The sequence below is a fragment of the Semicossyphus pulcher genome, unplaced genomic scaffold, assembly GCF_022749685.1.
Source record: "Semicossyphus pulcher isolate SPU_LCO1_2020_fin unplaced genomic scaffold, fSemPul1.0.p SCAF_17, whole genome shotgun sequence".
In the NCBI taxonomy this organism is placed as follows: domain Eukaryota; kingdom Metazoa; phylum Chordata; class Actinopteri; order Labriformes; family Labridae; genus Semicossyphus; species Semicossyphus pulcher.
This window is the reverse complement of record NW_027211681.1, coordinates 13,670,859-13,693,955: the sequence shown is the minus strand read 5'-3', so window position 1 is coordinate 13,693,955 and position 23,097 is coordinate 13,670,859. Positions and strand designations below refer to the sequence as shown.

Here is a 23,097-nt window from a genome sequence, read left to right as displayed (position 1 = left end):
AACGACATTGTTTCAGGAGGAAGGAGAGGCTCTGAAAAAGAATGAAATTAAAATATGTACACAAATTTAAAACGAATCAAACTCTACCAACGTGATTCAAAAACACATTAGAATAATAGAAAACTGATTGCATAGCTAAAATATGTCCCCTTTAATCTTTAAGATTGCAGGCACAGCTGTTACAAACATGTTAATGACCATTGTTCATGTTGGTGTGGCAACAAGCTACAGGCTGCAGGATCAACTATGCACACTAGTGTAAACAAACTTGTGCATAAAAGAGGGCAGAGTACAGCCCTGCTGCACTCACTAAGCAAGGTACCAAAACTGCATGCAGGTCAATTTTTGAGTTTGCTCGAAATTACAGTAAACCAAAAATGCTCTCAATGCAGCACAGTTTTTTTTTCAGATGGTCTTTAGTTGTAGTTTGGTGTTTTGTTGGGTTGACGGAGTACTCCAGTCTACAACCAGAGGACAATCATCCGAGCCAGTCTGCTGGTGAGTAAAGGGATCTCTTTGTTCTTTCATTCTTGTCTTTTAATTTGCACAGCTCTTTAGTCAAATACTGATTTAGCTACGTGATTAAATGTAGCATGGATTTGTCTACTGACATTATAATGTCGTATTTGCAATTGAATGTATATAGCAATGCAAACATAGATCTGCCAGAGATCTACACATGGTTCCTTTTAGAGCATAATAAACGCCACTTTTACATGACTGGCTCGTTTTATCATTGTGGAAGGTTTATTTAGAAAAACTGGAGCTTAAAACCTTAAAACTGCTGAGTCAAGGGTAATTGAATTTAGTACCAATGCTAGGCTAGCAGAGTGCTATTTCTACCTGCATATTTACCTGTAAAAACAAAACACTAGGAAGGACTTTAACTGATACTGATTGGCATTTACAGCAGCCAACTACGCTGGCCCTGAAGTGCAAATCACAACGGCAAATCAGACAACACAACGGCAAAACAGAATACAAAACGGCAAAACAGAATACAAAATGGCAAATCAGACAACACGACGGCAAATCAGAAAACACACGGCAAAAGAGAAAACACAACGGCAAATCAGAAAACATGACGGCAAAATAGAAAACACGACGGCAAATCACAAAACAGAAAACACAAAGACAAAAGAGAAAACATGACAGCAAATCAGAAAACACAACGGCAAAAGAGAAAACGGCAAATCAGAAAACACAAGGACAAAAGAGAAAACATGACAGCAAATCAGAAAACACAACGGCAAAAGAGAAAACAACGGCAAATCAGAAAACAAGGGCAAATCAGAAAACACAAGGGCAAATCACAAAACACAACGACAAAAGAGAAAACACAAGGAAGAATCAGAAAACACAACAGCAAAAGAGAAAACACAAGGACAAAAGAGAAAACACGATGGCAAATCAGAAAACACAACGGCAAAAGAGAAAACAACGGCAAATCAGAAAACACAACGGCAAAAGAGAAAACACAATGGCAAATCAGAAAACACAAGGGTAAAAGAGAAAACACGACGGCAAATCAGAAAACACAACGGCAAATCACAAAACAGAAAACACAAAGACAAAAGAGAAAACACGGTGGCAAATCAGAAAACACAACGGCAAAAGAGAAAACACAATGGCAAATCAGAAAACACAAGGACAAAAGAGAAAACAAGGGCAAATCAGGAAACACAACGGCAAAAGAGAAAACACAAGGAAAAATCAGAAAACACGCTGGCAAAAGAGAAAACAACGGCAGATCAGAAAACACAAGGGCAAATCAGAAAACACAACGGCAAAAGAAAAAAACACAACGGCAAATCAGAAAACACAAGGGCAAATCACAAAACAGAAAACACAAAGACAAAAGAGAAAACATGACAGCAAATCAGAAAACACAACGGCAAAAGAGAAAACAAGGGCAAATCAGAAAACAACGGCAAATCACAAAACACAACGACAAAAGAGAAAACACAAGGAAAAATCAGAAAACACAACGGCAAATCACAAAACAGAAAACACAAAGACAAAAGAGAAAACACAACGGCAAAAGAGAAAACACAATGGCAAATCAGAAAACATGACAGCAAATCAGAAAACACGCTGGCAAAAGAGAAAACAAGGGCAAATCAGAAAACAAGGGCAAATCAGAAAACACAAGGGCAAATCACAAAACACAACGACAAAAGAGCAAACACAAGAAAAAATCAGAAAACACAACGGCAAAAGAGAAAACACAAGGACAAAAGAGAAAACACAAGGGCAAATCAGAAAACACGCTGGCAAAAGAGAAAACAACGGCAGATCAGAAAACACAAGGGCAAATCAGAAAACACAACGGCAAAAGAGAAAACACAACGGCAAATCAGAAAACACAACGACAAAAGAGAAAACACAAGGGCAAATCAGAAAACACAACGGCAAATCGGAAAACACGACGGCAAAAGAAAAAAACACAACGGCAAATCAGAAAACACAAGGGCAAATCACAAAACAGAAAACACAAAGACAAAAGAGAAAACATGACAGCAAATCAGAAAATACAACGGCAAAAGAGAAAACAAGGGCAAATCAGAAAACAACGGCAAATCACAAAACACAACGACAAAAGAGAAAACACAAGGAAAAATCAGAAAACACAACGGCAAATCACAAAACAGAAAACACAACGACAAAAGAGAAAACACAACGGCAAAAGAGAAAACACAATGGCAAATCAGAAAACATGACAGCAAATCAGAAAACACGCTGGCAAAAGAGAAAACAACGGCAAATCAGAAAACAAGGGCAAATCAGAAAACACAAGGGCAAATCACAAAACACAACGACAAAAGAGCAAACACAAGAAAAAATCAGAAAACACAACGGCAAAAGAGAAAACTAAAGGACAAAAGAGAAAACACAAGGGCAAATCAGAAAACACGCTGGCAAAAGAGAAAACAACGGCAGATCAGAAAACACAAGGGCAAATCAGAAAACACAACGGCAAAAGAGAAAACACAACGGCAAATCAGAAAACACAACGACAAAAGAGAAAACACAAGGGCAAATCAGAAAACACAACGGCAAATCGGAAAACACGACGGCAAAAGAAAAAAACACAACGGCAAATCAGAAAACACAAGGGCAAATCACAAAACAGAAAACACAAAGACAAAAGAGAAAACATGACAGCAAATCAGACAACACAACGGCAAAAGAGAAAACAAGGGCAAATCAGAAAACAACGGCAAAACACAACGACAAAAGAGAAAACACAAGGAAAAATCAGAAAACACAACGGCAAATCACAAAACAGAAAACACAAAGACAAAAGAGAAAACACAACGGCAAAAGAGAAAACACAATGGCAAATCAGAAAACATGACAGCAAATCAGAAAACACGCTGGCAAAAGAGAAAACACGACGGCAAATCAGAAAACAAGGGCAAATCAGAAAACACAACGGCAAATCACAAAACACAATGACAAAAGAGAAAACACAAGAAAAAATCAGAAAACACAACGGCAAAAGAGAAAACACAAGGACAAAAGAGAAAACACAAGGGCAAATCAGAAAACACGCTGGCAAAAGAGAAAACAACGGCAGATCAGAAAACACAAGGGCAAATCAGAAAACACAACGGCAAAAGAGAAAACACAACGGCAAATCAGAAAACACAACGACAAAAGAGAAAACACAAGGGCAAATCAGAAAACACAACGGCAAATCGGAAAACACGACGGCAAAAGAAAAAAACACAACGGCAAATCAGAAAACACAAGGGCAAATCACAAAACAGAAAACACAAAGACAAAAGAGAAAACATGACAGCAAGTCAGAAAACACAACGGCAAAAGAGAAAACAAGGGCAAATCAGAAAACAACGGCAAATCACAAAACACAACGGCAAAAGAGAAAACAAGGGCAAATCAGAAAACAACGGCAAATCACAAAACACAACGACAAAAGAGAAAACACAAGGAAAAATCAGAAAACACAACGGCAAATCACAAAACAGAAAACACAAAGACAAAAGAGAAAACACAACGGCAAAAGAGAAAACACAATGGCAAATCAGAAAACATGACAGCAAATCAGAAAACACGCTGGCAAAAGAGAAAACACGACGGCAAATCAGAAAACAAGGGCAAATCAGAAAACACAACGGCAAATCACAAAACACAATGACAAAAGAGAAAACACAAGAAAAAATCAGAAAACACAACGGCAAAAGAGAAAACACAAGGACAAAAGAGAAAACACAAGGGCAAATCAGAAAACACGCTGGCAAAAGAGAAAACACAACGGCAAAAGAGAAAACACAAGGAAAAATCAGAAAACAACGGCAAAAGAGAAAACAACGGCAAATCAGAAAACACAAGGGCAAATCAGAAAACACAACGGCAAAAGAGAAAACACAACGACAAAAGAGAAAACACAACGGCAAATCAGAAAACGCAACGGCAAATCGGAAAACACGACGGCAAAAGAAAAAAACACAACGGCAAATCAGAAAACGCAACGTCAAAAGAGAAAACACAAGGGCAAATTAGAAAACACAAGGGCAAATCAGAAAACACACGGGCAAATCAGAAAACACAACGACAAAAGAGAAAACACAACGGCAAATCGGAAAACACGACGGCAAAAGAAAAAACACAACGGCAAATCAGAAAACACAAGGGCAAATTACAAATCAGAAAACACAACGGCAAAAGAAAACATGACAGCAAATCAGTAAACACAGCGGCAAAAGAGAAAACACAACGGCAAATCACAAATCAGAAAACACGATGGCAAATCAGAAAACACAACGGCATTAACCAAACCGGAAAAGGTAGGTACCCTCGGGCGACATGAAACGTCGCTGATTGGTCGGTCCTTTGAACTGGAAGGACATGGTTTACATGTTATGAAAATATGAGTGCCGCCAGTGTCAATGTACTCGCTGCTATTAAAGTTTACTTTGATGCAGGACAAAGATATGACGTGATACTGGATATGCTGTTGACAATTCACAACATAAACATGAGTCTGCGTACGCTGAAGACGCGTTTAAAAGAAGCAGTGTTGTCCTTCCGGTTCAAAGATGGACCAGTCCAATCAGCGACGATTCATGTCGCTCGGGGGTACCTACCTTCTCCGGTTTGGTTAATGCTGTTGTGTTTTCTGATTTGCCGTTGTGTTTTCTCTTTTGCTGTTGTGATTTGCACTTCAACCAGAGCCAACAGAGCTAACAAGCATACCCATCCCTGTCAAATATTAAGCAGAAATTCAGCGGCGACTAGTGAAACACTGCGACACACCAGGCTAACAAAACTGCTACCTTGTTAAGTAATAATCTGGAAGATTTTCATGTAATGTCTGTTAAGTCACTATCGCCGAATGTGGTACAACAATGGTGATTGAGCCTATGGCCTACTGATGAAAGCCTTTGCATGCAGTATATAGTATTATTGTGGATTGGGTGTCTGGTGCGACATTCGCGGCCAAGCAGAACAAAACTGAAATCTTTGAGATTATATCTTTAAGTCACAGAGAAATTTGCCGTCAACAAGCGACAAAATCAGGGGAATTCAAACTTCAAGAAAACAATGTCAATTGTCAGGAAAATTAAAGTTTGGCAAGGATGGGATGCTAACATGCTTGCTAGCTTGTCGTTCCTGGGCCCTGGTTGGAAACTTGCAAAATTTAAAGTCATGGGGAAGAGTCAGAAAGTTCAAGAAAGCATTTTTGTGGACGCAAATGTAGGCCTAGTACCCAACCCCGAGTAGGATATGTCATTATATTTTTAGCTGACCGACAGGGTCAGCCCTACACATGGGTCTGTATGTGACTGACTGACGGTACTTTCAGAGCCATAGAGAGAGAGAGGAGGAGAGCTCCGCTGCTCCTTCTCTTTCGCATACCCAGGGGTAGTTTGGGTATTTGTTTTAAAGGTTTCCGCGGGACCTTAGAAACGGGACCTTAATTAACATACAGTGAAAACAACCGTATGAGCCGACACCAAGAGACGGAGAGAGGGACAGATCGCACCCAAGTTACATCTGTAACATGATGTCATTTAGTTATTTTTACTAACGTATATACTTATGGCCTGCAGGAGACTTGTGATGACGTTTTTATTTCAAAGAAAATTAAGCAGGAACCGCAATAAGGAGCCTGTCAGTGACTTCCTGGAAAAGTTACAAATAAAGTAAAAAAAATAACAACGGCCCGGGAAACACTTCAAGATAAAAGTATAAAAGTAGTACAAACGAGGTGGGGGGGTTAGAATTCCAGATCGGGCTTTTACTTTGACATAGCATACCGGAAGTGTTGACCTACTTCACTCTCCATGCCTGTGACCTTTACTACAGGAAGAAATGGTAATATTGCTGTCAGAGATCAATAGTACTCATCACAATTCATTTTCACCGTGTGTTTTGGCCGAGAACTGCGCGTTCAAAATAGGCGAGCCTGCTATTCTCTACATTTTCGCCGCGAGATACGTGCGTGTCACGCCAGCATTGTGAAGACTCTCATCTGTTTTCATGCATTTAAAATGAAAATGAACACGTCCCCCACATGCCACGCTTCCAGTGTTGCCCACAAAAGCGCACGTTGACCTGATGCAGTCAGCCACATACTAGGTTTTGACCGAACCTTGTTTTTTAGGGAATGCAAAACTCTAAAATCCATTTAGAACACCTTCAAAAACCCCGGTATGTCCCTGTTTGACCAGATATCAGCATAGTGTTCAATCAATGGAAAACGTGATAGAAAACGTAAACATCTGTTTTGAAAGTTATCTCCTCCCTTGCAATGTCGCAATGCTTGTATTTTTAAACCCTTGAAACGCGCAGCAAAAATAGGCCTCTTTTGATTGACCCCGCAGTGAACCAGTCAAAGTTAACACTGGTGCAGCCATAGTAAAACATTTAAAACACCAGCAAAGATTGAAGTCTCAAAATTCTCCCTTAAATGTGGTGCATTGAAAGTTTATCAGTGCTTTACTGTCGTCTTTCATTGAACGAATCAACAAGTGGACGTGCCATAATTTTCTACAACTTAACATACACACACAAAACACTGAAGTAATAGCTTTTGACCCCTAAAAAAGGTCAATGCTCACCTTTATTTAATGACCCTAAAAGCTACAAAATCAATCTTGAAATCTTGGTGTTCTGGACTCTGACCTTAAGTTTAGCAGCCACACAAAGGCTATAAAAAAAATCATACTACCACCTTAAAACAGAGCAAGAACTGAAGGTGTTATATAAATAAACCTGCTTTGCACTCTTCTTCAGACGCCAGGCTGGTCGATGGTGGCAGCCGCTGCTCCGGCAGGCTGGAGATGAAGAATCAGGGAGAGTGGAGAACTCTTGAGCGTCATGCATAAAATAGAGAGTGGATATGATACAGGGAATAATATCAAGTATGCAAAAGTGGCATGCAGGCAGATGGGTTGTGGCTCTGCAGTTTCCTTAACACACAGCACCAACAACACCACAGAGCGACCAGCATGGGATGTTAACTTCTCCTGCAGAGGCACAGAGTTCACCCTAAAGGACTGCAAAGATCCCAAAAGACGAGGACAAGTTCTGAGGAAAGATGCTTCTACCTCCAGTCTGCAGGTGATCTGCTCAGGTAAAGCAAAAGAAGCATCTGACATGATGTTTGTTTTTTTAGTTTAGAGCAATTTGTTCAGATCAATTGTTTTCACATAAAACTCCCAAATCACAGTTTATTTATTCTTTGTAACGTTCGAAGCCCTGAGAGGCAACAGAGAAAAAAAACATTTTCTTTGTCTGATCTGAAGTGTTTTCTCTGCTGTGTTTGTGACGTAAGAACTGGAGGTAAAAAACAGCAGCGTCTTTGTATACTTTTCATTTTCATCTGTGAAATAGGTGGGAAAAAAAGTTGCATAATTTCTCTTTGGGATAACAGATTAAAAAGATTTGGTATTTGAAAAAAATATTGTCAGGACCTTTTTCAGTTGCTTTTTTCATTTGGGGAAAAAAAAACAGGTAAGAAACCATTTTGTTTTTTCATTGGAAATTTAAAAGGCCCTTGGAAGAAACCATGATTGCTTTCTGTCATAGAACATGAGCTGTGTCTTAATCCAGGGGCTGCAGCCTTCAAAGGAGGCGGTTGACGGAGGATGCGCCGTTCATAGCCTGCGTAGACCGTTAAAGCCAAACAGAAATGAGACGGTCTGATCTACGGAGGATTTCATGTTTTGCTTTTGCATTGCAGAGCGCCTCGCGTTTATCCGCTCTATGCACCTCGAGTTTTTGAAGATACGCTCTAAGCGCCTCAAGTTGAAAAAACCTCAACGCAAACCAGAAAAGTGCCCGACGTCAAAGGCGTTTTTTTCTCATTGCCCATTCGGATGAATGGAGAGGATCACATGATCTACTCCTGTCAGACTTGTAGGCTGTTGCACAAACTGTAAACAGTAGGTCTAACCTTAAATATAGCGTTGACGTTAAAACAAACATGACCTACCGCAAACAGACGCTCAGCTGCTCAGCAGGACCAATGGACTCCCTGTAGTTGGTGGTCATTTTTGTGATGCTGGGCCTGACGATTGACAGGAGATTGTCAGATTGACTCCGACTCATCCTAAAATAAACACAAACGGTTATCATCCAGGCGAAGCTGGTGGTACTTGTCGTGTTCTTTCCTCTTTCTGAGGGTCTCATGTACCCGCACGGATCCACCACTCCGTTTCCCTGTGAGTAGCCTCTCGTCCTCCATCAAAGCCAGAGCAAGTGCCCTCCGCTTGTACATATTTTTAGTGAGATACAAACAATATATTGAGTAAGAAGTTAAGTATTTTAGCTAGCCAAAATAAATCGGAAGAGTAAAGGTTAGATTGACAGGAAATGATTTGGTGGTTGCCTTAACAACAGAAAAAAAAAGCCCCCAGCTGCTAAAACGCGTTCTGTCTGATCGGGTGTTTACTTCCACAAAAAAGGCAGTGCGGCGCGCCTCGCAGTTTACAGCCTGCAAAACGCGTTCTGTCTGATCAGGCCCTTACCCTTGCGTCACCAAAGCGGGCTAACTAGCTAGCATAATTAACATCATGTCACGTAACTGAACTTATTATTTTAAAGATAATTTGTTTCAAGAGCCCTTTCGTTTTGTATCATTTGTATCGCAGCTATTCGATTGAGTTGAAACCAAAAACTTTTATTTAAAGTGTATTTCTCTGCCGTTTAAGAGGCATCTTGTTTGAATTGGCACGCAATGAATCTCGGGATATGTTGGACCACGAAGGATGCACCCGATGGATCCTTCGTGTCCCGGGAAAAGGAGGACGCATTTATCTGCTGTATCTGATGGAGCCTTTGAATTGGAACAGCCTTCAACGCGCTGTTGTGACGCCATCGGCCTTGATACACGGTCGTCGAAGGATGCAGCCCCTGGATTGGGACACAGCTATGGAGTAGTGGTGCACCTCAGCCTCAGAGGTTTTTTATTGTCCTTCTAAAAAACCTGTTTCACAAGTTTTAAAAAACATGAGGAACTTCTAATTACTTCAATGGCAATACTTTCCAATGGTTTTTGAGTGGTAAACATGGAAGAGAAAACAATTGAGATCAGACAAGCAAATATAAGAACTTTTACTCAACGTACTTTGATCATACCCATTTGTCCCAAAGGATTACGCTGCAGCCATTACAGCCTGTTTCATGGCTGTCAGTGGAAGCAATCTGATGGAGCAATTACAAACCTTTTTGTACCTTTTGGTCATTTAGACCCCAAAATATGTTAAGAAAAAACACACAGATGAATCTCACACATTTGCTCTTATTTGCTTCCTTTCAGAAGAATATATATTTATAAAAACAAACTTGAGCACTTTTCTTCCTCTCGCTTCACAATGTTTTCTAAAGCTGCACCTTGATCCCTCTGTCTCTGTTTCCAGAGTCTGTGAGGCTTGTTGGGGAGTCATACATGTGCCACGGTGGTGTGGAGGTAAAGACTGATCAGGGTTGGGCTGCAGTGTGTGAGGACGGCTTTGACTCTGAGGCTAAAAAGTTGTTCTGCAGGGAGCTCGGCTGTGGGCCTCCCAGACATCTTGGGGGGTCATTTATAAAAGGAGAAGAACCGGCCTTATCCAAACAGTTCCAGTGTAAAGGCAACGAGTCTCGTCTGGAGGACTGTGCCAGTTCATTCCGCAAAGACTGCAAACCAGCTGATGGAATTTCATGCACTAGTATGTATGCGTTTCTCTTCTTTTATTAACCTTTTGTTTACAGCCTTAATGTAAACTTCTACCCGCTCTGTACCGTACCAACACTAGGCCTGATGCACCAATAATGTCAGGGTCTTATAAATATCTATGTTGCCATGAAAAGAGGGAAGAAGGCAGATAATTAACTCAGCCTTTTTGGGCTCCATGCAGGGCCTATAGTGTATAAACATAAACAACTTGGGCCCAATGTAGTGCCCAAGCTCTCTATTTACTGGTATGCCAATGTCCAGTCCATGTGTATTCTTCTGGGTAGCCCATTTTGGCCCCAACACCATCTAACACAATCTGAGCCCATGGCCTGTTGAAGCCCCACACACCCGGGTAAGGCCGTGTCACATCATCCATCCATACATCTGTTTTTTTCTGCTCTGGTTCGGTGACAGCAGCCTAAGCAAGTTGACCCAGACGTCCATCTCCCCAGCGACATTTTCCAGCTCCTCCTGAGGGATCCCGAAGTATTCCCAGGCCAGGTGGGATATATAATCCCTCAAGCAAGCTCTGGGTCTGCCCTATGGTCTCCTCCCAGTTGGACGTGTCTGTAAAAACTCTAAAGGGATGCGCAGAGGAGGCATCCCTGTCAGATGCCCGAACCACCTCAGTTGGCTCCTTTTGATGCAAAGCGGTTCTAATTGGAGCTTCCGATCAATTATATTGCATTGATCAAATTCTTCATGCAGCATAGGGATTAGTATTTGCACCTTGGTAGACTCCCCTTACCTTCAGTTATTTCTATAAATGTTTGGTGGCCTTAGGAAATGGTTTTGAAAGCGGTGAGTGAAACGCGACTGATTTTTGAGACCAATATCAATATTGGTTTTGGATGGGAACATTTTACAATTAACAATATCGAAGCCTATATACTGAGTTTTGAGCGGGTTGTATAGTGCAGTGATATGACTACACAAACTCCGAAGGCTGTTTTCTTAAACAAATAACTCGTTAGAATATATTTATATTGAAAAATATCTGTAGTGTAATTTGTTTACCATTTATCGGCCAGATTTTGTCGTCCAAATGATATATTGGTCAAGCTATCTGGTCATATACTTTACCGTGGGAAATCCAATTATGATGCCATTTTAAAATCACCCAAGCATTGTTTCCTGTATGTGTTCTTTTAAAACGTTTTTTAGAACATATATCAGACAACATATATGATTGGCCCATATTGGCCGCCAAAATACAGTCAACCAATACATGAGCAGGCTCTAGCAAAGAAACCGACCCTAAGTATTGATCTGAGAGATACCAAAAGGCTTAACGGAGCGCAAAGAACTCAAAAGTTTGGTTTTGGTTTCTTATGGAAGAACCCTGTTTTCATTTTAGGCCTTCAAAGTACTATTTGGTTCAGTCCGCCGGCTCCTGCAGCTGTTTTCAGTATAAAACCGCTAAAAAATTAACTGTACACCACCAAACAGCTGACTCACACAGTTAGCGGCTAGCTATGGGAGCATTTAGCAGCTAGAGAGCCACAAAGCGTTGGTGGAGACCAAATCAGAGCTGCAAGCACAGTAAATATGTCATACGTTTTTGCCTACAAGGTAGTGGCCAATAAAAAACTCTGGGTCAACATCTCGCTTCATAAAGTCTCTAATTATGTCATTTAGTGATTTCACAACAATACCAATCTTAAATGTTTCAGGAATTTGTTTAAATTCAGATCTAAAATATTGTAATTTAAGTTTCTTTAAACTGTTTGGTTTGAACTGGGCGTGTTAACGCTTGGAGAATTAATAAAAAATTAAAAAGTATGCAGTTTATTTTACAAACCAAAAATAGAAAAAGTCACATGGCAGCTCGTCGGCTGTTTACAACAAGCGTTACAGTGACAGACAGTGTGAAACAGTGTGAAAGCTCCATTAGCAGGTGTGCCATGACTCCCTTGTCTCTGTCCAGGTGAAATCGTTGTGAGGCTCTCGGGAGGAGAGAGTCCCTGTAAAGGCACAGTGGAGGGAAGGCAGAATGGAGAGTGGAGGCCTGTGGTGGATGGCTGGACTATCTTGATACAAGAATACTTTAAGGACGTTTGTGGGAAGCTGGGATGCGGAAGTTTCATGTCAATGTCAAGGAGTTATCTTCCAAAGCGTCAAGCTGCGTGGGAGCTGTCAACCGACTGTCGTGACAGGGGTTCTTCATTTTGTACGTTGTGGGAAGAGGCCAGTTCAGACACAGTCATTACTGCAGCTTGTTCAGGTAAAGTAAAATGTATCTCTGTATGTTTTTGTCCATCCACTAATGTCAATGAAGACTTTCTTAGTTAGGATTACAGAAACTCAAAGGAACTATACAAAGTTCTATACATCCTACTATTACACAACGTAGACTGTATGTAAGAAGTAGACTAAGCTTAAACCTGCATTCTTTGTGTGGCCAAAAGGGGGCGACAGCACTGGTTACTATAGAGGTCAGATTGTATTAAAGTCTATGAGAAAATGAGGCTTGATTAATGACTTTTTTAAAGAGTTTCCTAACGAGTTGATGGTTTCAAACACTAGTTTCAAGTCTTCTCAAATAAAGTATGATGCTCATTCTGTAAGCTATAGCTCTATCTAGAGTAAAACAGACAGGCTCCAACACCTGAACAATGCTTAGACTTCAGCTGTATAAAAGAGACTCTGAGGACTTCATCTATGTGGTTAGCATACATTTTCTCAAAGCCTGTTTTTTGCTAGCCACATTATTTTTACAGTTATCATGAATTGCAGATGCAGCTTGCTAATCAAGCTAGCGCTAGCAATAGCTCCTCCTCCTCTCCAGCTCCTCCTCCTCTCCAGCTCCACCCTTTCGTCCAAATATGGTTGCTTGTGGCTGCTTCCACTTCTTATACACAGTCTGTGGTTTACCCCCTTCTGTCTACATAGTTCATTTCTATTTACAGATTCTACATAGAAATGTAGAATCTGTAAAAAAACTCCAAAAAAGTAATGTATTACTCGTTACTCGTTACTTTAAAAAAAATTAAAACATTACTTTATTACTCCCTGTGAAAAGGAATTTGTTACATTACTTTTGCATTACTCTTTTGCATCCCAGAGTCATCACTGTGATTGTGTCCGAATGATTGCATGTGACGAATGGAAACTTAAATGAGATGCATTGACATTGAAAATTTCCAGTTAACAATATAACGTTAAATGTTATATATGCCACCGTATCAGCACAAATCCATATCTTAATTAGGTGTTGTCTGCCATCTCGACTCCCATCAGTGTGATCTGCCAGTGATTTAGCTTCTTATTAATCTCTGTAAACAGACATCTGCATGCTAACCGCTAACAATCTGTTCTAGATCTAAAATTCAACTTGAGATAAATTCCCTTGACCAGGGTCACGAAAGCCGTTCAGCGTTCAGATTTCCCGACTCCTCGAATGCATCAGAAATGATCGCTCCGACCTCCCTTCAACAAACGAGCATTTTAAAAGTAGTTTTCTTCTCCTCTTGACGACCGACCCGACAAAGCTTCATTTTTCCTTTTACTAATCTGCATCATGATGAAATTTCGCCCAAGGTAAGACCCGTTAATTAAAGTCAAGCACAAGAAATACGGGTGATTTTTCTGTAAAGAATGCAGCACGCGGAAAAGGAAGTCTTGACTGGAAGTAGTTTATCTCTAACCGCTGGCTAATCACCCGGCATGTTTACCAGTGTCCCCAGAGACTGTATCCTTGTCAGACTATAACCGATGGGATCCAAGACTTCCACATAGTGAATGTACTAAATCTTACTGACATAAAAGTGTAAATCTCGCTGCATCACCTTCACAAATGATCCTGTTCATTTTGATCAAGAAACTGTGAAATGATTGTGTCTTACGGCATCTTTTATTTGGAGGTACTTTGTGAACAGTAAAGATGTCTTCTGCTTGATATCCTCTGTGTGTTTCCTCAGAGGCTGTGAGACTCGTAAAAGGACCCGACAGGTGCTCAGGCAAGCTGGAGGTGAAGTCGGGTCAGTCGTGGGTTCCAGTGTGCAGTTCTTATTTCACTATAGAGGCGGCACTCGTCACCTGTAGAGAGCTTGAATGTGGTTTCCCTGAAAATCACTATGGGAGGCACTCTGGCCTCTTTTTACAAAATACAGGCAGCATCCCAAGTCCGGTCTTTAACTGCTCAGGAACAGAGAAGCATCTTATAGATTGTCCCTCCACTTCAGTCAACACCACAGAGCAGGACCTGAGTGAATGTGCTGAAGCCTACGTGGTCTGCAAAGGTAGGAATAAAGGTTCTGTTCGCTAAACTATTTTAGTTCTTTGTCTATTTTTATTTTGTCACAAATAGTAGGAATAAAAGAATAAAAAAATGTAGACCACTAACAGCATACAACAAAATTATTATATATATTATGTGCCTGCAAAACAATAGAGCAAACTCACAAAAGGACTGCGCAGCTAATGCTGCGGCTAAACCTGTGAAAATAAGGGGAAAAAGAAACAATTTAATTCTCACAACACACACAAAGGTTGTTATGGTCCCCTTACTGTGCAAATGGAGAAATAACTGTGCTAGCACATATTTAAATCAGCCATAATGCAGACATTCGCAGCAAAATGTACCTCTTTTATATGCAAATGAGCCTCATAAAAATCCTCCAGTTGACACATACTGGAGCTAACAGCCAGGCGCAGATTGAGTGAAATTATTAGCGTTGGTGGAAATCTGCAGCAAAGTATTTAAAAAAGGTGACATGTTCAGAATTTATAGTAAATTACTGTTTTCAATTCCAAACTACTGTTTGATCTAAGAAATAAAATTGTCTGTCAATAATATTTTGACATTATGTTATTATAATAGGGAACTAAAGTGATCGGGCCGATCAGAATCAGAATCACATTCAGGGTGTATTGCTAAGTAGGTTTACACATACAAGGGATGTGTCTTGGTGCATTAAAGTACAAATAAAACAGATTCAAAAATATTAAACAAAGAATATAAATTAAAAGAGTTAAGCAGTATCACACGAGAGGGCACTGCAGCCTCGTGCCTGCCGTGATGATATTCAGTACATCATCACTCCCTCTGGTGTGATATTGCTTTTATACAACAGTTATACAAGCAGCACTTAGTAGTTAACAGTTATAATCAACAGCAGATAATTTTTTGCTTCACCAAATCAACTAGTTCCACAAGTTAACTGAAACTGGACTTTTGTTGCCAAGCAACCCAAACATTCTCCCGCACTCTGTGTCTGCAGGTTACCACAGATCAACTGCTTTGATCATGTACATTCAGCCATTCAGGGGCTGCATCCTTTGAAGGGCGTATTTAAAGGCCGATTGCGTCACAGCGGCGCGTTGAAGGCTGTCCCAGTTCGAAGGCTCCTTCAGATGTGGCCAACAAATGCGTCCTCCTTTTCCCGGGCCGCGAAGGATCCATCAGGTGCATCGTTTGTGACCCAACGTATCCCGAGATGCATTGCGCGCCAATTCAAACGAGTTGGCAGACTCTTGCGCGGCCGAGGAGTACACTTTAAAATGTAAAAGTTTTTGGTTTCAACTCAATCGAACAGTTAGCGTTACAAATGTTTAAAAAAAAACAAAGAGCCCTTGAAACATATTAACTTAAAAATAATAGGTTACGTGACATTAGTTATACTAGCTGGTTACAGATACCTGGCGGGCGCGGTGTCCTGGTCATTCTTATGAAAGTTGCTCTTGAAGCCAAAACAGTCAGACAGAGTGAATTTTAGGATTTTGTGATTTAAATAAAGACTATTTAAGTCCTCTAAATGGGAAGGTTATTGACCGACAAAAAGAGAGAGAATTTCCACTGATTAATACATGGCTCTTTCACAAAGACAGAAAATGGGGCCAGCTGCTAACATGATGGCCCGGTAGTTGTAGATATATAGAAACTTTATTAATCCTTTACAGAAAATACTTTGTTACAGCAGCTTAAGTCACAGTCAAGACACCAAATCTAACAGTGAACATCAAGTATGCAGTGTGCAAAAGTGTTTAAATGAGTACGTTTATTTACCCTGATTTACTGATAGCTCTTTCATGAACAAAGAAAATGGGAAAAGTCTTTTTGGGGCCAGCCGCTAATCTGACACCCTGTAGTTGTAACTACTTGGTATGGCCACTACGACAAATAGTCTGTTGCACTTTCTTGTATGTAAATATAACTTTGCTTCAATACATATCTACGGCAGCCCTAAGCGGCCATTCATACATTTTATTGACTCCGTTTTGCTGTGATAACGACTCATTTCCGGTTGTTTAATCGATTTATTTATCTGGAGGTAACAAAGTTGCAGCACCGTAACGTCAGATGATCATAACTCGTATCCTCAGAGTTGCTAAAGCCCAAAACAAACATAGAAACAGGCTTAGCTTACCTCATTAGTGTGGGCAATGGGAAACTGTGTGACATCACAGTGACCACACCAGAAAATGGTCCCATTATCACGAGAAACCAGCTTTGTCGAGATCACAAGAAAAATAAGTCGAGATTTCAAGAAAACTGAAATGAACTCGTTATCACTGGAAAACTGAATGAATAGGGCTTCAGTCCACATCACACGCAGTGCATCATCTTGCAGATAAAACATTTCAAGCATATTTGCAGAGAATCTAAATTGTCTCTTTTTCTTCTTCACAGAACAACCTCCTCAACCTTCCATCACCGTTTACACCATGCAGGGACCTGATTTTAACAAACCGCAGGTTTTCAAGGGACATCACTTTGCCATCCAGTGCTCCATTCATTCACCTTTCAGTATCCTCTCTGTCCGCCTGAAGTCTCATGTTTACACTCGAAACCCGCTGGAGCAGATCCAGGCACCTGTGGACGGGCAAGCCATCTTCTTCTTTCCTGCTGCAGAGGATTCCCACCAGGGGCGATACCAATGCGACTACAACTTTAACTTCAGCTCAGAAGTTTTCTCAAAGCCGCAGTTTATCTCTGTCACTGTGAAAGGTAAACCTGAGTTTATCAGTGTCTGTTCGTTCCAGGAGACAGCTTTTTCAAGCTTTGGAGTCACAGGACCGCCATAAAGTATATAACAGAAAATAGGAAATAATTAGAAATAAAAAGAAAGAGAAATAAATAAAAACATTCTTAAAAAATAAAGAGAAATACAAAATAATGAAAAGGTAATAAAACTTTGAAATATAAAGAGAGAAAAGTAATATTTGTGTGCATTATTTATTTTACAGTGATTTGATCCTTCTTTTCTGTAAATGTTCATATATTTTTAATATACATTGATTTATCAATTCATATCAATTAGCATTCGTCCCTTTATAAATTCTAATTCTAATTCTAATATTGAGGAAAAAATACTGATTTATAAGCATTAATAAACAAATATGTCTATTTAAAGATAAATATACAGAAATACATGAACAAAGTATTGAAATTAAATTAAAATGGCTAAAATTATTTATTTTATTGATCTTTATTCTTCCACGTCTGTACAAATGTACTTTTACATATTCTTCTTAACATATATGTCCACATATATTTTCTTATACTTTTCCAGACTGTTTTTTATGGCACTCTTAAACCTCCATACATGCTGTCTGCAGCTGTACTGAATATCATTAATAAAATGTAATGAGTGTCTGGACAGCAGCTCAACAGACAGAACTTTAGTCCGGACATTTTGACAAAGAAGTAAAATCTTTTAATTGAAATCTGACAGACAGCAGTGGTTTCTTTCCCTCCTTCACGTGTGACTGATGATTTATTTTCAGAGCTCAACGATGTGAGGCTGGTGAGCGAGCTCAGCCGCTGTGCCGGTCGACTGGAGCTGGAGCATCAGAAGGAGTGGAGGCCAGTGAGCTTCCGTCACTCTTGGAGACTGAAGGAGGAGGCCGTGGTGTGCAGACAGCTCAACTGCGGCGCCGCTGTTTCCACCCGTAAAGTGGACGGAGCCGCTGAACTTCTGCCCGTGTGGCACTTTTACTCTGATTGTGTCGGCTCTGAACGTGCACTGATGGACTGTGGGATGGTGAAGAAGAGGCTTTCCTCTTCCACGGTAGAAGTCGTCTGCTCAGGTGAGATGAGTAGGAATAGACTACCTGCCACACTGATTATGAAAGAAATTACACCTTTTTTCATGTTTTTATTGTGAATTAAAATGTTTTTGTACACGACACTGCAAAATGTCAGCGATAAAAAACAACAATCATTATCTGTTCTCAACACGTAAAAGGAGGAAAGACGAGATTTTAAGCAGTTTTGAGATTTATCTTTCTGCTAATTATAGTTTGAAGCATTAAGTTACTCAGAACCCGAAATAAAATCTCAGTTACAAGTTCTCAAATCTTATCAAGATAATAACGGATACAAAACTTTACAAATGTGAAATTCTTGAACATAAAAACTCTATAACCACATTTTAATTTAATTACGTTGCAATTGTGTAAAATCCTGACAAAGATCGCGGGCAGAGAGACGTCCCATCTCTAATTTCCTTCGCCTTCGCCTGCAGACGTCCTGCTTCCTCCTAAAAAGCCTGTTTTCTCTGTGATGAGCGATCGCCGTTCTGCCGACCAGGAGCAGGAAGTGCTGATCTTCAAAGGCCACAGCTTCACTGTCAGCTGCTCCGTTGAGCCACAACATCCCGGAAGTCACTTTAGCCTCAACTTCACTGGCCTCAACCAGACCAACAGCATCACCCAACCAGCTGTCAATCACTCCGCCCACTTCCTGTTTACTGCTGCAGACGAGTCAAACCGAGGGAACTACAGCTGTGTTTATCACAACTTTGTTTTCAATCACAACTTCTCCTCTGAGAGTCAGAGCCTCTCTCTCAACCTCTACGGTAGGATGTTGCAAAGATCATCCGGTTACAGTTCACAACACTGGTATAAACAGGAATTATTATTCGTCCAAAGTAACCTCATCTAAACTTTTCCTTCTAATCCCTGGCAGAGTATTTAGATTTGATGCTGGACGACGGTGTGATCAGAGACGACGACAGCGAGGCCTGTGCTGGCAGACTGTTGGTGAGCCAGGGCGGCAAGTTTATGCAGCTGAGCGCAGACTCAACAGTGTGGGACCTGAAGCACGCCTCTGTGGTGTGCAGACAGCTGGGCTGCGGTTCTGCTGTTTCAACCAAAGGGGTTATTCTTCCCCAAAAAACAATGATAGCACGTTTATTCTCCGACTGCGATGGATCTGAGTCTGCGCTGCTGGACTGTGGGACTGTTCTGCCGTGGTTCTCCTCCTCTGCTGTGGAGGTGATCTGCACAGGTGAGTCTTTAACAAGCTCTAGATGTTAATGAAACAGGTGGATCAGTGTTGGGAAAGCTGCTCATGAAATGTTGTGAGCTCAGATACCAGTTGCTCTAAATTAAATTAAGCTTCATTATAGCTTACCCCCAGAAACATGTGGCCATCGAAGCATCAGCAACACAGCAAAGGTAGCTTGTTACCTCGAAGCTATTTTCATTTACAGTGAACCAATTTTATTCCAGGTCTATACTGACTTTATTGTCCCCAGTGGGGAAACTCTTAGACCAACACCACGTGTTCATCATCAACAGCAGCAAACAGCAACATCAGAAGTAACACATACAGCCTAGCATCACACACCTGTTGTATACAGTACCATTCATCCATTATCTATACCGCTTATCCTGTTCAGGGTCGCGGGGGGCTGGAGCCTATCCCAGCTGTCACTGGGCGAAGGGCGGGGTACACCCTGGACTGGTCGCCAGTCAATCACAGGGCTGACACATAGAGACAGACAACCTTTCGCACTCACACCCAATTTAGAGTCACCAATTAATCTTAAAAGCATGTCTTTGGACTGTGGGAGGCCACCTTGCCCAAACCGGGGTTTGAACTAGTGACCTTCTGGCTGTGAAGCAACAGCAGGCTCTTTTCCACCTCAGAGCCCTGTACCTGCGTCCTGTCCGGCGCATCGAAGGCTTTCCCAATTGGAAGGCTCCTTCAGATGCGTCCTCCTTTTCCGATGCATCCTTCGCGGCCCAACGTATCATGAGATTCATTATGCTCTAATTTAAACAAGATGGCGGCCGAATAGCACACTTTAAATGTCAACTCGATTGAATAGCTAGAGATACACGTTTAAAAAAACGAAATGGCCCTTGAAACAAATTATCTTTAAAATAACAGGTTAAGTCATGTGATGTCAGTTATGCTTGCTAGTTAGCCCGCTAGCTACCTGTTGCTAGGCGACAGGAGCGGCGTTTGGTGACGCAAGGGTAAGGTCGGGAACAGCTGGTGGCGCAGGAAATCCTCCGTAGACCAGACGGTGTCATTTCAGTTTGGCTTTAACGGTCAACACAGGCTATGAACGGAGCATCCTCCTTAGGCCGCGTCCTTCGAAGGCTGCAGCCCCTGGGTCCGGACACAGCTATTGACTTTTGTTAGTGTAAGTTAAACAACTGGCTCTATTTACCCCATAACCACCTTTTTTTAAAAAAAACAAAAACCTTTGCGATTCAGGTTCATCTTTGGCTAAATGATTTATGGTTTTAAACATTGGCAGATCACCAACTACAATATTTTTGACCTTGATAATTTGCTTTTACACACTGGTCATTTACCTGATGCTGAGTTATTGTGTGTAAATAATACTAAGCCTTTCTCCCATGTGTCTCGCTCCAACACAGCCAGATAGAAGTATAAGTGCTTCCTGAATGTAGTAACAAGTGCACAGTTGCCTACAAACTGGTGGCGGCTCACCTTGCCCCACTCCCCCCTAATCCAATCCTCATTTATTGTGCACCTCTTCCCTCCTATATGTCTGAAATTAAATGTTGACAAGTTGCTGGCTGGTGTTTGCAGATTCTGTGGTGTTTGCTGAAACTTAACAGGGGTTGGTTGGGTTAGCTTATTCACCACAAATCACCCGAGTGAGTGTACCTCAGGATAAAGGCGTCGCAGCGTTCACCCTCTTGCGGTGTCATCACGTTGGATTACTGTCCGCCTGCTTTCTCTCCACACGGACAATTTTTCTGCATACGCTGCAGCCTGCTGATACGTGATTGGTGAATATTACTCGGACTACAAGCGTAGTTCAAACGGCAACCAGAACACTTGCCGTCCCTAAAATCCACGTCCCTGCCTACATAGAGATTATAGTAGTTGAAACGTCACTCTAATAAGTCTGAGGGTAGCTGACAGCCAGCTGGGCCTTCTTCTGATTGGCCAAATAGTGCGAGTGCATCGATCATGTGTGCAGGGCTCCATCTGATTGGTCAAATGTTGTGCTGGTTGTGGATGTGTTGTGAGTGTTAATGAATTTTTTCTCATTTGTTCATATAGGATTGATCATTTTCTCTGAACCCATTGGCTTTCGTCTGACGGCGACATATCCTCTGGGAGAGATGGGCAACTTTTTGGGGCTTCCAGTGTAGCCAGCGGTTAGCGATAAACGGCTTCCAGACAAGACTTCCTTTTCCGTGCGCTGCATTGTTTACTTCAGAAGCGAGGCTTACATTGGAAGGGAGATATGGCGTCTGAACCTCTGTGCAGATTTCTGTTTGTAGAGATTAATAAAGAGCTACACCGTCGTCAGATGATTTGTCGTCAGATGTCTCATGTTCGGCCAGTTTTGCTCTCGTAACAGACCGCTTTCCTGCATGGACCATAGCTGATACGCGATTGGTCAATTTGTACTCGGACTACAAACGGACTAAAAACGGAAACCAGAACACTTCCCGTACTTAAATCCAGTCTACATTTTTCTGCAGAATCTGTAAATAGAGATTGGGATGATCATGAAGATGTTATCATGCCGCCATACTTGTAAGCTCTTTGTAAGAAAGTTTTATTAATCATCCTAAAAAGATTTTAATAGTAAGAAGCTTGTTCCGAGTAATGCAGAAAAAACGTAACTTCCTGTCTATAAACGCGCGCCCTTGCTCCACAATAGATCTTTGACCTGCTGAGCTTCATACAGGATTTCAGGCGATCTGGCTTTGGTTGTTTTAAGGGTTGAGCCAAAACTGGATCTTAGGGAGGCTCTAAGTGTTTAATACACAACCTCCCGGATAACCAATTTATTTTCCTCCTTCTCTGCATGTGTAATATAACCTTTTTTTTGTTGCTTTATCTCTTCAGGTCACGAGGTGGAAGCAGGGAAGATCTGAGGACATGAAGCTGGTCTGTCAAAAGTTGAGGGGTCCTTGAGTGCATCCTGCAGGGAGGCAAAGACACTGACAATCTAATATATTCTGTTTTTGTTTTATCATAAGAATTAAATATTTAACTAAACTCATGCTGGGATGAAAAAAGGTGATTATCACTAAAAAATGAGATTCACAGCTGTTCTCTGTGTTACACGGCATTAAAAGTACTTTGGCTTTGTTCTTGTTGTACTTCTGTTATTTAAATAAACGTATGGATTGCCCGTATTATTGTGTCTTCTATTGACTGATCAGGTTTTCCTGTACATCATGTGGATGGCCCGGGTACGTGTGCGTCTCTTACCTGGGGAAGACATGGCACCAGGATGCACTCTGGGAAGGTGAGCTGGCAGAGGCAGTGTGATGCTTTGGACAATGTTCTGCTGGGAAACCTCGGGTCCTGCCGTTCATGTGGATTACTGTTTCTTTGACACGTAGCACCTACCTAAACATTGTTGCAGACCAAGTACACCCCTTCATGGAAACAGTATTCTCTAATGGCAGTTGCCTCTTTTAGCAGGATGCCACACTGCAGACATGGTTCAGGAATGTTTTGAGGAACACGACGACGAGTTCATGGTGTTGACTTGGCCTCCAAAGTCCCCCGAGCGTCTGTGGAATGTGCTGGACAAACAAGTCCGATCCATGGAGGCCCCACCTCGCAACGCACAGTACTTAAAGGACCTGCTGCTCACGTCTTGGTGCCAGATACCTCAGCACACCTTCAGAGGTCTAATAGAGCCCATGCCTCGACGGGTCAGGGCTGTTGT

General features: G+C 41.4%; 1 protein-coding gene across 1 annotated transcript; it reads left to right on the top strand.

Annotated features, from left to right (window-relative positions):
* The first annotated feature begins 377 nt into the window (after nucleotides 1-377).
* LOC138594412 (scavenger receptor cysteine-rich type 1 protein M130-like) lies at nucleotides 378-22,291 on the top strand. Its single transcript, XM_069665484.1, has 12 exons — nucleotides 378-498; nucleotides 6,866-6,874; nucleotides 7,264-7,344; nucleotides 7,379-7,603; nucleotides 9,891-10,181; nucleotides 12,117-12,413; nucleotides 14,110-14,430; nucleotides 16,821-17,138; nucleotides 17,918-18,220; nucleotides 18,658-18,990; nucleotides 19,101-19,421; nucleotides 22,263-22,291. Exons 1-12 carry the CDS (start codon nucleotides 378-380, stop codon nucleotides 22,289-22,291), a joined length of 2,649 nt encoding a protein of 882 aa, XP_069521585.1.
* The last annotated feature ends 806 nt before the right edge of the window (nucleotides 22,292-23,097 follow it).

What these genes read in the sequence shown, in the direction of transcription:
- LOC138594412 (XM_069665484.1), top strand. Translation starts at nt 378, where the DNA reads ATGCTCTCAATGCAGCACAGTTTTTTTTTCAGATGGTCTTTAGTTGTA. An exon ending in AGCCTACGTGGTCTGCAAAG is followed by an intron (nt 14,431 to 16,820) that starts GTAGGAATAAAG and finishes TCTTCTTCACAG; the next exon opens with AACAACCTCCTCAACCTTCC. An exon ending in TGTGGAGGTGATCTGCACAG is followed by an intron (nt 19,422 to 22,262) that starts GTGAGTCTTTAA and finishes TTATCTCTTCAG; the next exon opens with GTCACGAGGTGGAAGCAGGG.